Source organism: Xenopus laevis, chromosome 3L (genome assembly GCF_017654675.1).
Source record: "Xenopus laevis strain J_2021 chromosome 3L, Xenopus_laevis_v10.1, whole genome shotgun sequence".
Classification (NCBI taxonomy): Eukaryota; Metazoa; Chordata; class Amphibia; order Anura; family Pipidae; genus Xenopus; species Xenopus laevis.
In genome coordinates, this window is record NC_054375.1 from 44018625 (window position 1) to 44035977 (window position 17353).

Sequence of the window (17353 nt, forward strand, 5' to 3'; positions counted from 1 at the left end):
TTTCGTATTTTTTCCAAAGTAAGTCTTATGCTAACCCTTACATCCACAAAATCAATGACAATGGCTATTTTTCAACTTAAAGACAATTAAAAACAACCCCTAAACCAATTGCTACAGCTATACGCAATGTTATAAACATTAAATTGACACCGTCATCATTTTAGGATTAAACACGTTACAAAATTCAAGTAACGAGGGTGAATTTCAGCCTAAGACATATGTGAAACATATGTTGATACTTAAATACCAATTACTTCCCCCGCGGGGCATATCTAGTTTATGATTTTGCAACAAATGTCTAAGTAATTTTGCTCACTCTTTGTCAGTAGCCGAGAAAATCTGCCAACTGCTACTGATTCTGCGGTTAAACTGCCATTATGAGACAAAATGCACAGTGGAAGTGACCTCATAATATTCTAGGACCTGTTCTACTGGTTGTGTACTATAATTTAACTTGAACTACAGCTGCTGCCTTACCACAAAAATTCTCCCCCCACAGAATGTACAAATGGTCCACTGATTTCAGAAGCAATGTCTATGTTTCTGGTGAAAATTTCACCCCTGTTGCTAGGTTGGGCATTGACAAAGCATTGATGTTTTATTTGGTAGATCATAAAAAGGTACTAAAGTGAAGTGCAGTGACAAGCACCAAGTCCCAACCACACATTCTCAATAAAAACCAAGTCATAAATTGCCAGCAACACTGCAGAAGGGTTTTTTAATTTCTTTCCAGCAATTCGGATGACTGGTCATTAGGCATGCACCGAATTTGCTATTCTGGATTTGGCTGAACCCCCGAATCCTTCGCAAAAGATCTGGCCGAATACTAAACTGAAATTTGCACATGCAAATTAGTGAGGTCCTAAACATTTTTTTACTTTTCTTATTTTGTGATGAAAACTCACATGATTTTAAGGATTCGGATTCAGTTCTGCCAGGCACAAGGATTTTGCCGAATCCTGCTAAAAAGTCTTGTCTTGTTAAGCACAAGCATATATTCACTATAAGGTAAAATTAAATGTATGTATAACTGCACTTTATGCTACATTACAATTTCTAATTAAAAGTGACCTTTTTTCCCCTTTGTTTTTCCTCCGGATCAAAAGCCATATCCCTACCTACCTTGTACTTCAAAAACAAAACAAAAACTTTCTTCTCAGAAAGTCTGGGCATTTCCAAACCCAACTGTATAATGTGATATAATATAATGATTCCCTTTTATGAGCATTCTGATCAGCTACAAAACTAAAAAAAACAAAACAGGGTAGCAGTGACTGTTTTTGGTTTTTGTAAACCTTTTGGTTTCAGCAAACCTGAAACAGGACTGAACATTTAGTCAAAATTACTAATATCCAAGTCAATTGGTTCAAGAGCTGATCAGTATATCTAACCCTTTTAACTACTGAGTGAAACTATACAATGTACATTCGATTGGCCTGTTGTATCCTGTCTGCTCTGCTTTCATTTCACTAAAAATAAATACAGATCGGCAGCACTAGAAAGGTACCCAGAATAAATTCTTTAAAAAAAAAAAATCTTGTCACTTTGTGCTGCTGGGCATCATTAAGGTTCTAACAGGAACGTGTTACTTTACTATGCCTAAAATAGCCATTTGCTATTGTCAGTTAGTGCTAGGAAAGTATTTATCGGCATCACACCATCCTGTTACAATCTAGAATGTGTCACTATCCCTGTAAATGAGCAATATACACCTATGTCCTACACTAGTCAAATTATTCACCTGAGAATAGTAATTTTATTAAGTGCCCTCTCCTCCATCTATGATTGCTTTGAAGAGCCAACGAGGGGGGATCAATTACATAATAAAAATGCTTTCAGTTTCACTAATCTGTGATGTTAAATGCAAAAAAATATGAAAAACTATAGATTAAAACAATCGTCAGAATGCATGTGTGTTTCTGTTTAAATAAAGAGCTATGTTGACCCAAAAACGCATCAGTGTTTAATTTGCAGTTGGCTTGCTGGTCACTTCCTGTGATACTTTCAGGAAATGTAGTTCTATTGCTGCACAAATGTTAAACATATCTACTATATAAGGCTGTTTAATGCAATAACCCATAGAAATCTTCAAGCCACTGTACAAACATAAATAATATGAAATATCTATGACAAAATAGGCAATTCACAGATTGCAGAAGAAAAGCAAAAGGACAGTGCTCTATGGAAGGATGATGCGTGGGATGAAGCCAACAAGGAATGATTCAATGTTTCTGGGCTAGGAAGTAATTATGCGTGGGTTAAGCCCAACAAGGATTGATTCAGTGTCCCAGGACTAGGAAGCTATTATATGTGGGTTGAAACCAAAATTTATTATCTTCACGTTCATACAAAGGAAAATTCATTCCCCCAACGTACTGTATATGAAGAAGCTATGAATATTAGTGTCTTGTTTTTTCTAATTTCTATTGATTTATACATTAAAAGAGATAGTGAAGCGTGCCAGCTGGTGCCCATTGCCCTCTGCTTCTTAACTGTGTTGTGCCCAAACACAACTTCAAGCACAGGGCAGTTGCAACTAAATTTAGGCTTGGGACTGGGGCAAAACATGAATATTACGGAAAACAAATATAAACAGTAACCTGGCCTATTGATACTTTGCTCCGCCCCCAAGTGCAATGTCGATGGCACTTGCCTGTGCTCTAAGTTGAATTGGGTCATGATAAATATCTTCAAATACAACCGAAACACATGGTATATACCTTTAAATCAACGGTCTGTCCTATACAGTAGCCAATTTCTTGCCTATGCTCAAAATCACGTTGAAGACCTGCAGATTGTTGCTACTTTAGCTGGGCTTCTACAGCAGGAATTATTTTGCAGCTTTAATGGAGATACTTAAAATTGATGGATGCTTTAAAAAACCCTGCCAAAAACCACCAACAGCCTTCGTAGCCAGTGACATAAATGGAAAAAACTACAGAGAGAAGATATTCAGCTCTGTCCAAGTCACAAGCCCAAGTATCCTAGTTCAAGTGACTTAACAGTTCTCTGGAACAATATATCTGTCAGCAGACATGAAACAAATCTCAGAGACCTATGAGAGAATATACAGGCAGAATCTGAGAAAGAAAGTTTTAATTTTATGAATTTGATGAGAGGATATTTATAGGCAGGGACCTGCAGTTCAATAATTCCCTAAGTGCAGCATCACCACATGTAAAATATAATTTTCTTGAGTAACTTATTCTGTACAAAAGGCAATGTGCTGTTTTTCTTCTTTAAGTGGCAGAGCTACTGGCATTTCCTAAAGGGGTTCTATCATGGGCCTTTTCATCTCCTGCACAATGAAAAAAATGAGACACTGAGATAAAGGGAAATGCTAACACTTATTGGACTTATGTGAGTTTTGTTTTTTGCAACTACTTGAAGTTTCAAATTCTGCCCTGCAAGTTAAAAGTAGAGTAAAACTGGCCATATACTAGAAGAATTTTTACAAAACAAATCTGGGGATGCACCAACCCTAGGATTCTACAGGCGTCCGTATAACTTAAAGGAAAACTATACCCCCCAAATGAATACTAAAGCAACAGATTATTTCAAATTAAGTAGTATATTAAATAATCTTACCAAACTGGTATATATATATATATATATATATATATATATATATATATATATATATATATATATTTATTTATTTATTTAAGTAAATATCACCCTTTTACATGTCTTTCCTTAAGCCACCATTTCGTGATGGTCACTGTAATGTCTCTGAGATCACCTGACCAGAAATACTACAACTCTAACTTTAACAAGAAGTGTGGCAGCAAAAGACAGAACTCTGTATGTTAATTGGCTCATGTGACCTTAAATGTTTGGTTTGTTGGTATGTTTGTGTGCACTGTGAATTATACGATCACAGGGGGCTGCCCTTATTTTTTAAAATGGCAGTTTTCAATTTATGATTACCCAATGACACATGCTACTGAAAAAGTATATTATTATGAAAATGGTTTATTTACATGAATCAGGGTTTTATATATGAGCTGTTTTATGCAATATATTTTTATAGAGACCAACATTGTTCGGGGGTGTAGTTTTCTTTAAGAGTTGACCCCTTCAGCAGCAATGCTGACTGCACTGTATGCACTAGTTACCTGTTAACATAGACATGACTTTTCAATTTTTAGTGAGCAAACAAAACACCACGGGAAAAATCTTTTGGAACTGGATCTTGTATATGAATTTTCAGTTAGATAAAAGGCAGTGAAACTGCAGCAGCTGCTTGTGTATTTTATTACAGCTCTGCCTCATTCCCCTGGTCACAGCCAGGAGATTGTTCTCCCTGAGTAACAAATGTCTCACCTCTATTGTTCTCTGGGAAATGTGTTGCTGACATGGGACTTCATTCCAGCTAATGAGTCCATCAGCTTGTTTTGGGAACCTTACCAAACTAACTTGTGAATCAAACACATCCAAGGGGTCTGTGACAAAATTATAGGAAGGAGGTTGCTACATTTGATACACAATCCAGCTTTTGTACCCCCCGGCTTCATGGAACACTGGATAGGCTTGCACAAAATACAGAATGCAAAATTAAAGATTTATTGCCTCCATCTTACAGGTAGTACTACACAGTCTTCAGTGATCATTTTAAGATTGTGTTTGAAATGAAAGTAAAATACCAGATAATGGATTTATGTTATGTCATTCTTACACTTCACGAAAGTTAAAAGTAACTATAAATGAAGGGAATTTACAAAACACATTATAGCAAATGCAACCAAAGTTAAGGTCTATCAGTAATGCATGTACAGTATCTAGCAGATATAAGTCTAAAGCAACGGAACAGAACTTTATGAGTTTCTTTGAAAACGTTTCACCACTCATCCAAGTGGCTTCTTCAGTTCAGTTCAGTTCAGTTCAGATTAATAGGGAATTCCCCTGCATTTAAACCCTTTAAGGTGGCCATAGACATAACAATTACGATCTTTCTTGGAAAAGATCTTTCCAAGAAAGATTGTTTCAATACACATGTGTACACAGGAAGAAACAATAGAATTCTACCTGTATCTGATGATCCAGCATTAACAATGGGCGATGTTTGGGTGCCTTCAACGGCACCCAATCAAGATTTTTCATCCAGCCCGATTGACTAGCTGACCAATATCTTCTGCCGATATCGGTTAGCTCTTTTCCCACCATACATGCACCAAGTATTGCACGAAAATTTGCTTTGTACAATATTACCTGTGCGTCTATGGCCACCTTAGGGGTAATACATTTACCATTATACAATCACAATGGTTCCATTATTCAGTTAGGCGTTAGCCGAAATATTCAGTTAGGTGAAATGGATGCATCCCACAAGATGGATATTAGGACCACATTACAAACATATTCTCGTAATTTGGAGATTGCATGAATAATGCCATGCTTATAGAACACACACTAGCCTACAATTGACTGCAGTGATTTTAAAACATTTTAAATTTAAACATGCCACAGTGTCCAACCCTGTAGAAGGCAACCCAAGGGGCCAGAATGTAGAGAATGTAGAAAGGGGGAAACAAAGGGCAGCCAAACCAGACCAGCTGTGAGGCTGGGTTCACCTTTAATCTACAAATCTTTATTTTGGCTCAATTACAACTCTGCCTTACACGTCTAAATCAAGTGTTGGAATAAATGCCATACATGCTACATTTGTGTTGTGATATAACAATAAGAAAAGCTCTGCTTAAGCAGAATAAGGAGCCACTGCAGCCATTTCTGTGTGAAATGAAGAAAGAAATTATGGTCATGGAAGAAATGTTTGAAAAACATTTGGTTGCTCACCTTCCAAACACTTTTTTCAGTTCAGTCGTATTCAGCTTGTTCACCAGAAATAAAGACTTTCCTCTTTGCTTTCCATCATTTATTTTTTTTTTTACTAGATGCAGAACTCTGTAACAATTTGTTACATTAGTTGATAAATTTCTCAGCATCATCTGTTGTGGAATATTAAGTAACTATTGTATCAATTCTAACAGCTGCCTTTTATGAAACTCAGGGATTCTACTCAGCAGGGACAAAGATAAGAAATGTATCAACTAAATGTATCAATTTCGAACAGTTTACAGAGTTTATGAACCCCTCTCCCAGAGCTGCTTTAGAAAGACATAAGAAGGTGAAAAATAAACTTTACACTTCAATATTAGAAAATCGGTCACAAATAGAAAATAGAAAGTAATTGAAAAAAGTATTTCTGGTGAACTATCTGGAATCAACTGAACTGAAAAAAGCAATGGAAGGTGAACATCCCTTTTAAAAGAGAAGAGATGGCGGTGCGGAAGGAAGAAGAGACAAACTCAGAGGAATGAAAAAGTGGGAAATAGACAAAGAGAGAAAGAAGGAATAGCTCATTGGCTGGGTCACTTTTTTTGTTACTAGGATGACCTGGATCTTATTCCATTGTAAACACCTGTTGCTCTAACACAGGAGACGGAGTCCCCAACCTTTTTTACCCAGGAGCAACATTCAGATCTAAAAGGAATTAGGGTGCAACGCAAGCATGAAAAATATTCCTAGGGTGCTGAACAAGGGCTGTGATTGGCTGTGATCTGGTAGCCCCTATATGGATTGTCAGCCTACAGGAGGCTCATTTTGGTAGTACACCTGTTTTTTATGCAACCAAAACTTGCCTTCATGCCAGTAATTAAAAATTAAGCACCTGCTTTTAGGCCAGGGGGAGCAACATTCAAGGGGTCGGACAGCAACATGTTATATTGCTCACGAGCCACTGGACCACTGGTCTAACATGTGGCCTTAGCAAGTCACTTGCTCCTAAAACACTGTAATCTTGGTAGGTTTGACATCAGGGATGGGTCCAGTATCACTGGTAAATTTGTAATCCCTATTCCAGCTTGGCCCCTTTCCGTCCTGCCCCTCTGTCCCACACCCTACTCCCAGAATTTTAGCTCCATGTGCTCTCTGTTCATGCCTCTCATTCTTATGCCTCCGTCTATATTGAAGTGGCTGGAATTTTTAAAGAAGAAATGTAGCAACCCTTATACGTAGTAATAAAAAATGTCCATTTGCCTGATAGGCCAATTTGCATGAATATTGCTCAGTACAGAGACCTATCGTAAGGCAGATTTGACAGAGCAACTTGTGCAAGCAGAGAAATACTGGTCTGTCCAGACAGAATATCCATGCATGAGTAGAAGCCTCTGGCACTTTCTTCCACCTTCCCTAACAATAAGATGGTACCTTGTACTTGTATTTGGTTTTTAATATTACAACTTTTTTTTCAGCAGCCTTATAGAAAAATCCCTTATTTGATGAACCACGGATCTCAGGCATTCCGAATAACAGACCCCTATGCCTGTACTACAAACTCATCTCTACTCTCACAATGGCAGAATGTACTGCACTAACCTGCTGGTTTAAGCATAATCCTGTAATTATTCCTACTTTAAAAACAGATCGCAATGTTCTAATCTTGTTTACAATCTCTACTTACACAGTGGAGAGTAAATAAGTGGAAACTGTCTTCCCTGGTACTAATGCAGTAATGCTAAATTCACTCCCTTTCTTAAAATCCTGTGTTTATTCGAGGCCCAAAAACTACTTTCATCCTTGTCAGCTGAGATTATTTTGGTGGAAAATATTTTTCTTTTGTCACTTCTGCTTTATAAACAGAGAGAAAACGAAAGTTTTCATCGGCACTAACTTTGTCACAGCCTTCACCTTCTGTTTAAATAAACCATGATATATATGCATTGTAAGGCAAATGCAATATTATTTCAAGCAATGTCAAAGGATACAAAGGCGAGAAAAATATAAAAACAGCTTATGTCTGTGCTACACATCAATACACAGGGAAATAAGCTTGTGCATAGCTTTCCTTGAGGATGATGGATGACAAGGTGGTTAGGTTTTTTTTGTGTCTCGTAGTCCCATATTGTGCTTTTGCTGTGCATAAAGGCAGATGTAGCGCATACACACACTGCTATACATCATTCCACACTGGAAAAGAGGCGCTTAAAGGAACAGTTCAGTGTGAAAATAAAAACTGGTTAGTCATTGAGGGTTAATTCCCCAAACATATGTACATTTTAAAAATGATCTTAAATACAACCATAGAATTAATTATCCCGAACACTTGGGTCTTGGGGTTTTTCAGATAAGAGATCGTTCAGTAATTTCGATTACCTTTGGTCAGCTAAAAAAACATTAAAAAAACCCAACAGGGCTGTTTTTCCATCAATATGGATTCATGCAGTTTAGTTTCTATCAAGTACAAGGAACTGTTATATTACTGCAGTTTTACTTCTATTCTTCTATTCTACAATAACATTGTTGGGAATCACCTGTTGAGTGTAGTACAGGTATGGGATCCGTTATCTAGAAGCCCATTATCCAGAAAGTTTCAAATTACGGAATAAATATCTCACATAGGCTCCATTATAATCAAATAATCCAATTTTTTTTTAAAATGATACCCTTTTTTTCTGTAACTATAAAACAATACCTTGTACTTGATCCCAACTAAGACATAATGAATCCTTATTGGAAGCAAAATCAACCCATTGGGTTTATTTAATGTTTACATGATTTTCTAGTAGACTTAAGGTTTGAAGATCCAAATTATGGAAAGATCCGTTACCAGAAAACCCCAGGTACCAAGCGTTCTGGATAATACGTCCCAAACCTGTACTGTGTTACAAATTAAGGTTTGTGAGAAGGAATGATGTTGACAAAACATGGTGAAATGAAAGACGAAGGAACCACATAATCCCCTGTAATAATGTTGGCAGGGAATGCTGGTAGTTATGGTTCTACCTGTACAGACACAAGTAATCTTAGTGACTTGGTACATTTTGTTTATATATCATCACATAGCAGTCTGGGAACAATTTAACCGTCTGTTCTACCTCTCTTCACCATAGGATTTACACCTCAGTCTGCTCAGTGACTCAAGCAAAGAGTAAGCATAAAAGAGTTTGTGGGTAGGTGTGATTTTTGTTATTTTGTATTCCTTTGTGTTGCCGCCCTCTGCTACATATTTACTAGCATATCATTCAAACCATTGCCTGGATTCTAGTGATCCAGTTTGATCTAAGACATACGTGACCATTTAGCTGTGCGGCATCTATTGTTCTATGTTGTTATTATGCTTTCTTTCAGTCAAGGCAAACAACACTAGAGCTCACTGCCGATATGCATTTTATAATATTATACATGCATAAAATGAATGCAGTGTCAAAACGTAGCATTAGAAAATGAGTGGAAATTTAAGCGTGAACAATAGAAAAATATTTTTTTGCTCAGAAAAAAAACACATGTAACATAAAAGTGACACTATCACCCCCTTGAGCCACACACTCAAATTCCTTCCCCCGGCAGTTTAACCATATGGCTGGCAGTTAGCCAAGCCTGCAGACTTCTAACCACTGTTATTTTACATCTAAAGTGTGCACCTGCTAAATAACTCATTTAGGCCTCTGGGACAGACTATCTTCAGCCCCCAAAATCCAACAACATCCCTTCCATGCTGCCAGCGCCAGTTCAGTGTAGACTGTGATGTGCTTGATATCACCCAAGGGAGGATGTAGGGATGGGCCCAACTGTTTCCACTACAAACTACATCTGCCACATTGTAGCAACATAGAATGAATTGTATATTATATGTAAAAATGACATCCAGTCTGATACATGTCCAGAACCTACTATATATATATATCAAAATACAGGTATGGGAGCTTTTATTCAGAATGTTAGGAATCTGGGGGGTTTCCGGATAAGGGGTCGTTCCGTAATTTGGATCATATTTTAAATCTACTAAAAAATCGTTTTAACGTGAAACACAATAAGATTGTTCTGTCTCCAATAAGGATTAATTGTGTTTTAGTTGAGATGAAGTGAAAGTACTGCTTTATTATTACAGAGAAAAAGGAAATAACTTTAAGAGATTTGATTATAATGGAGTCTATGGGAGGTGGCCCTCCTGTAATTCAGAGCTTTCTGGATAATGGATCTCATATCTGTATATGCAGTCTTTGTCTGTTTGAGGAACATGTGTGTGTATATATATATATATATATATATATATATATATATATATATATATATATATATATATATGTATATATATGCTTAAATGGATTCTGTCATGATTTTTATGGTGTCGTTTTTATTTTTAAGTTACACTGTTTACACTGCAAGTAATTCACTCTACCATATATAAATGTCATTCCTGAACCAACAAGTGTATTTTTTTAGTTGTAATATTGGTGTGTAGGCAGCCATCTCGGGTCATTTTTCTTGGTCATGTGCTGTTATCTTGTGTTAGGGAGCTACTATCTGGTTACATCCCCACTGTTCTGTTGTTAGGATGCTGGGGGGGGGGGAAGGGAGGGGTGATATCACTCCAACTTGCAGTATAGCAGTAAAGAGTGACTGAATTTCATCAGAGCACAAGTCACATGACATGGGGCAGCTGGGAAATTGACAATATGTCTAGCCCCATATCAGATTTCAAAATTAAATATAAAAAAAGTTGCTCTTTTGAAAAATGAATTTCAGGGCAGAAGTCTGCTGAAGCAGCATTGATGCATTTTGAAAAAAACACGTTTTTTCCGTGACAGTATCCCTTTAAACTCTTCAGACTGGGCTGGCGGGACACTGATAAAAAACCCTGAAGCCCCCAGGCCACTGATCTCCCTCCACCAACACACTGAAGGTAGGTTTAATTTACGTATGGAGGGCAAGTGGTGGGGGTGTGGGGGCATGGCTGGGCCCGGAGGGCCCTGCATCCACCAGTTGACCCTGCTTCATTACCTAATAAAATGGCAGAAATATGATCTATCAAGACTTGAAAAATGTGTATGTTTCACTCATTCTGCTGAATTGCAGCATTATCTTATCTTCTATTAATGTTTAGACAGTAATATCTGCCAATCGAACGCAATGTTTTCTTTCTATATAAATACAGTTTGTTTTCCAGAGAGTGTTTGTTTCTGATTTGCTGTACAATAAATCTCAGTGGAGGCGCAGGCACCAAAACTAAAACACCGAAACTGGCTGTGCCGGAAAACAATCAGCCAACAAATGAGAAAGAATAACATATAATCTGAAATATTGAGGATAGAATAATTCCATCTCCATCTAAATACAGATTGCTCGCACTGGCCCTGTTAGACGTGCACCTGTGACCAAACATTGTTCGGCAGAGTCAACAAAGGGATAATATGCCTTTTGTTATTTTCCACCTCTGTGGAACACGCTTATACCTGACACTCCTTTATTTGGGTGGTATCTGGTAAACAAGGCATGTAACTGCGTATATTCCCCATATTAATATGATAAGTAGCGCAGAAATGTCATTGTGGGAATGTATGAAAGGAAAGGGCTGTCACAATTTCACCATTAACGTTGACTTGAATGAATTTGTTTTTAAAAAGGGCGATGCTTGAGATTAGGAGGAGGCTGGAGCTTTCGCTTGGGCTGCGGTTTTTACAGTGAAAGCAGTAAAGCTGTGGAATGCGCTCCCTATAGAGACTCTACTGGCAGATACACTCAATTCAAGAAAGTGTTGGATGTCTCTTTAGCAGATTTGAAATATACAAGGTTACTGGTAATAAGAAATGTTTTTCTGCCTGTTGATCCAGGGTCTGGGCCAACTGCCATTTTGAAATCAAGGATGAATTTTCTATTCCTTTGAGGGAAAAAGGAGACGGCACAAGATGGGGACTTCAACCCTTCCCTTGCATATTTCCTTTTTTTAGCTTTTACTTGATGCGGAGGCGTGCAAAACTTCATAGATGTGTCTTTTTCATCCCCAATAGCAATGTTATTATGTAATGAGCTCACACAATAAATATCATGTGCAAAATATTATTACTGAACCATAATAGCTACAGTTTCTACAAATATTTGTAACCATGTTGCCCACTAATTGAATAGTAGTGTATGGCCTATCTCCTGGGGGTAGATGGGCCATACAGTACTGTCACAAATGTTAATAATTATTCAATGTAATCAGTCACACAAAAGATTCAATCAATGAGTAAAATCAATGAAGAATTTGACTGCAATAGGCATGTACTTATAAGTCACCCTGCTCCATACAGCTTTGTTAAAAGGAAATCTTAAACCCATAATCAATTACAGTATTTTAATCAGTGCAATTATTCATTTCCTCTGTGATTCAATTAACAGATCATTTTTAGATGCTGCTTTAGTAGGTTCATACTAGAGCCTTTACCCTTGCTTTGGTTAGCAGTAGTGAATAGTTATGTTGTACTGATTTCAGTGGACAGCAGCCCTATGCAACATTAATTAATGTCTAGTAAAACATAACCACAGTGCTTTGGCGGGTATTCGGGCATTGAGTTGCTTTATGTGTAAATCAGTAAGGCGGCATTCTGAATTCAAGGTGTATTGGGTTTGGCTTTTTCAAAAGAGCAAACAGATATTTTTTTTATATTTAATTTGGAAATCTGACCTGGGGCTAGACATATTGTCAGTTTCCCAGGTGCCCCCAGTCACGTGACTTGTGCTCTGGTAAACTTCTGTCACTCTTTATTACTGCACAACAAGTTGGAGTGATATCACCCCCTCCCCCCCCAGCAGCCCAACAATGTGAAGGTACCCAGATAACAGCTTCCTGGTAGATAAAAGAATAGCCTTCAATAGTAACAATCCATGTCCCACTGCGACTCCTTCAGTTAAATTGAGTAAGAGAAACAATTGCCTGCCAGAATGCAGTTCCATCCTGAAGTGCTGGCTCTTTCTGAAAGCACATGACCAGGCAAAATGACCTGAGATGGGGCCTACACACCAATATTACAACTAAAAAAAAAATACACGTGCTGTTCAGCAATTACATTTTTCGGTTATTGTAAACAGGTATTAGCTATTATAACATTCAGAAAGTGAACATAAACTACCTCAGGCTGGAACTATAAGCACTGTTTGGAGCAATATCATGACAAAAAATTCAAACAGTTCCCCCTGTTCTATCAACACTATTTTCCTATGTCAACAGACATGCCTGCCATTTATTGACAAAGTTTACTCTTTTTGCCATTAGAAAGGAAAGAGTAAAGTACGATGGCTTTGATTATTGTGTACAAAGAACATAGCTTCTCTATATCGTTATTTTCCTACTTATAAATATGAGTGGGGGCTACCTAATCTATGTTAGGTCATTCTGTCATTAACATTATTAGTTTACCGCCACCTACAGGTCAAAAACAGATTATATTGTTCTGGTTGGAACGCCACAGAAGCAATACAGCAGCTCCCACTCATATGCTTTAATGCAAGTAGGAAGGGAAGGGATTTTCTCACAGTGAGCTACACCCTCATACCTTCCTTTGCTAAGCAAAACAGTTACTGAGGTGTGAGTAAGCAGACACAAAAACTGCCCATCTGCTTCACACCACCATCCAGCTGAAAGGTTCTCTAAATATGTTTGGTTAGCCATGGTGCTATAGATTTGTCAGAATATGATTGTATACACTAATCTGCACATAATATTACTTTTTATATAAGACAGAGTAAAGTGATTTGCTGGTGATTCTAGCGGCTCTGCAGCTTTGTGGTTTCGCTTAGGAGCAAACAAATCTTTTAGTTACAAACAAATCAATGGTTTTTGCCTCACGAGTAAACTTCATTCGACTTCGGAAAACTAATTGCTGGCAGGGAGGGGAGATTAGTTGCCCTGAAGAAGAGGAGATACTAATCTCCCTGAGTCTGCCTGTGTGCCCTGACACTAAAACAGGGCAAAAAGGGCAAAAAGGGAAAATGAAGCTTCTTCCGTGTCTGGTCCTTTGGGCAGTGCATAGATAATCCCCCTGCATATTGGACTTTTGCTAACAAAACACAGTCACAACAAAGAGGGAAAGGAGGGTGTTGTAAACTGTCTGCACTAATGCTGAACAAGCATAAGAGCATAAAGGTAGCAGGGGGAAGAAAGGACCATTTTAGCATCTGGCTGACAGCGACTCCACCTACTGAAACTGGTTTGAAAGGATCTGGGTTTCTATTCCAGTAAAATCACAGTTGGGGGAATGTTTTTCTAAGTATACAAGTCAAGTTCCAGTCTTTGGAGAGGCAATATCAGCAGCCCCAAATCAAATGGCATGTCACACTTTACTAGCATTTTCCGGCAACAAATCGCCTCTTCTTTGGTGCGACAATCTCCCCGAACTGCCTTCCCCTACCTTCTAATAGTAACATATTATACCCTGCTTCTCTTTCCAATGTGATATGGACAGAGTATTGATCCATAACCTGTGCTTACTGCTCGTGGATTCCTATGAGATAAGCCATTCACCAGGGAGGGATACAATGTCCAAGGAGCTATATTGTGTGTGTGTGTCCAAAGGTCTATGTTGTGCATGTATATGATTTCTACTATCTGTACAATTCTATCAGCAGAAGGGGGGAGGACTCCACCCATTTTAAAATTATTTGTATTATTTAACTGAGCTTGAAAGCAGTGTTTGTTTATGCCTTTCTGTTCTCTGGTTCTGACTCCTGAAACGGGGTAGCAGAAGTCAGTTTGCCTCCAGGTCTGTTAACCAGCTGGCTTCTTCCTACATTGTTTCCAGAGCCCGAGCCAGGAATGCAGAGAATATAAACAGCCAGACAGATACTGCTTTCAATAGCAATTACATTTACAAATAAATTTAATTAGAAGAAAATTCCTTGAGCAAGGTCCCCAAGTGGGATCGAAACTTCGGATAAGATGCTATATCATTGTGTGAAATAAAAGACTATATATTCAGAGTGTGCTGATCTTCCATCTGCATATACTACAACAATTGATTGTGCACCTCTGGCTTTGTAAAGTTTGAGTGCAGGCACTGTGGGATATATTATATAGGATATATATATATATATATTTATATATGTATATATATATATATATATATATATATATATATATATATATATATATATAGATATATATAGATATATATATATATATATATATAGATATATATATATATATATATATATATATATATGTATATATGTATATGCACTCAACCCATTATCAATATATTAAGGACATTGAAACATTCTGTGTCTTATGCTACTAAAAATGCCTTACCCTTTAAACAAAAGAGGGATTGTTTGTCCATATATTGCAATATATTTAAGCTGGCAAACTATGTCAAAGTCATCCCCGGTGTGGCCAGTTCCTACACTCAATTTTCATCTGATTCATTAATTCTATTGCTTCATTATACATTTTATAATGGGACTAAGTTTTACCTGCAACTTACTTGCTGCTTTCAAAGTAAACCTCCCAAAGTTTAACTTTGAAAGCAGCAAGTAAGTTGTGGGTAAAACTTTATAACATTAATAATTTGTCTATGTAAATGTTGTGGTCACAACCTCATTGCTTAATGCTTGTAAAATTAGTAGGGATCCACCGAATCCAAGATTCGGCCTTTTTCAGCAGGTTCGGTATTCGGCCGAATCTTTCACAAAGGATTTGGCCGAATCCAAAAAAGTGGATTCGGTGCATCCCTAAAAATTAATGGTGTGCAAAACTCTACCTTGGTTTTAATGTATATTTTAAAGCTGGTTAGAATTACGTTTTATTTCATTCACCAAAAAGGTTTTTTTGGGAGGGGGTCCCCTTTCTTTGTCCCAAAAGATGTCTTGCCTATGCCAAGTGAGTCTGCAAACAGCTACCATGTAGCAAAATGAATTCAGTGCAAAATGAATGAAATTAAAACATGGAATTTTCCAAAATCCAATGGAAAGTGAAAGCACTGGCTACAAGGCACTGGCAGCTCCCAAAGCCTGCCAATAAGTACATTTTCTATAGAGATATCTAGGCTGGATGAAAGAAGCCTCAGAAAGGGAGGTGGAAAGAGCCAAGGGAAACAGCAGCAGCAGGACAAGTTAAAGCAGCAACACGTTTACCATTGAAAGCAGCAAGAAGCTCGCAGGCAGTATCCCAGCGCTTGGTCCTTACCTTGGAAATGGTCAGAGGGGTGTTGTAGTCCCTGCCCCCCACCAGCCTAAATCCCCAGGGTGAAGGGCCATTGAGAGTAACGCTCAGGAACATTGTATATCCCTTGTTCCTTTTCCCTCGCACGCACGGAATGCTGGGCAGGAGCTCACGACTGTGCTGCTCTCCGGGTACTGTTCATGCACCGCACTGAAACTTCTTTTCACTCTTGCCCAGGGACCTGCTGAGCCCGGTGACGTAGCTATGGGCGGGGCCCGAATGCCGGCCGGGGTGTTGCTAGGGAACGCGAGGAGCGTGACCTGAGCTCCTGGTCCATTATAGTAGGGACAGCTAAGCTTGTCTGTGTGAGTGGGCGTTAGGGGCAGAGTTGCACTGTAACTTATTTCCAGTCTTGCCCAGGAACCTGCGGTAAGAATAATCAGCGAGTGGTTGTTGTGGAAACACTTGTGAAAGCCTTATTGTCACTATCTATTGGCATAGGGACAGCCTGACCCGAGCACCTTTTTACCAGTTCTTTTATAAATGATCCTGAGCATTGCTGAGAGGATTTGGCCACAGAGCTTACAATTATGATATTTCCTGCCACCATTGGTTCCAGGAACTACAAACAAATTTTCAGATGTGCAGAAACAATAGAATTCGAACTTTATCTGATGATTCAGCAGTATCCCTGTGACGATGCCTAAAAAGTGCCCAATAAAATGTTTCTGTCGTGGCTAAAGGTGGCCATACACTATTAGACGCCAAACGAGCGGATCTTAACCCGATATACCCACTAACGGCTGGGCGATATTCGGCCCTGGATTACAATGCTGCGATAGGGCGCCAATGTGCAGGGTCGGAACTAGGGGTAGGCAAAAGAGGCACGTGCCTAGGGCGCAAAGCTTGGGGGTGCCAGGCATTTACCTTATATGAAGCCTACCCCTAGTCCAGCAAGTGTTACCACATTGAAAAGTGGGTGCAATCTGTCTAGTCGAAGTGCTTGGCGCATGACCACGCGCGCGCTATGTTCTGCATTCGCGTCCTTGGTTACGCACATGCATCCTTTGTTATGCATGCTTGTCCACGGTTGCGCGTAGTTACGCATGGTTACGCACGTGCATCCATGGTTGCGCACAGCTGCAGCAGGGACCGAAGTTACCAACGGCCAGCCGGGTTGCCTGGGGCAACCGACAGACTTGGTCGGCACTGTCAACGGGTCACAGAACCGCATCAACTAGCCAATGCAGTCCTGGATCGCTGAAAAACTCAAACTTGCCCAATCGATGTCTGGCTAATTTTTGGCCTGATATAGATCGGGAGGACCCTTCGGGAGCCCCCACACACGGGCAGATAAGCTACCAAATCGGTCCAAAGGAAAGGACCAATATCGGCAGCTTTAAAGGAGAACTAAAACCTAAAAATAAATATGGC

General features: G+C 38.7%; 1 protein-coding gene across 1 annotated transcript in view; it reads right to left on the minus strand.

The window, feature by feature from the left end:
• The window catches only part of pdlim4.L (PDZ and LIM domain 4 L homeolog), a 97231-nt gene extending 81131 nt beyond the window's left edge, over positions 1 to 16100 (minus strand). The window contains 1 exon segment of the mRNA NM_001193409.1: positions 15944 to 16100. Within this exon segment, the coding sequence (NP_001180338.1) occupies positions 15944 to 16036 (93 nt within the window). The 5' untranslated portion in view covers positions 16037 to 16100.
• Between the last annotated feature and the right edge of the window lie 1253 nt (positions 16101 to 17353).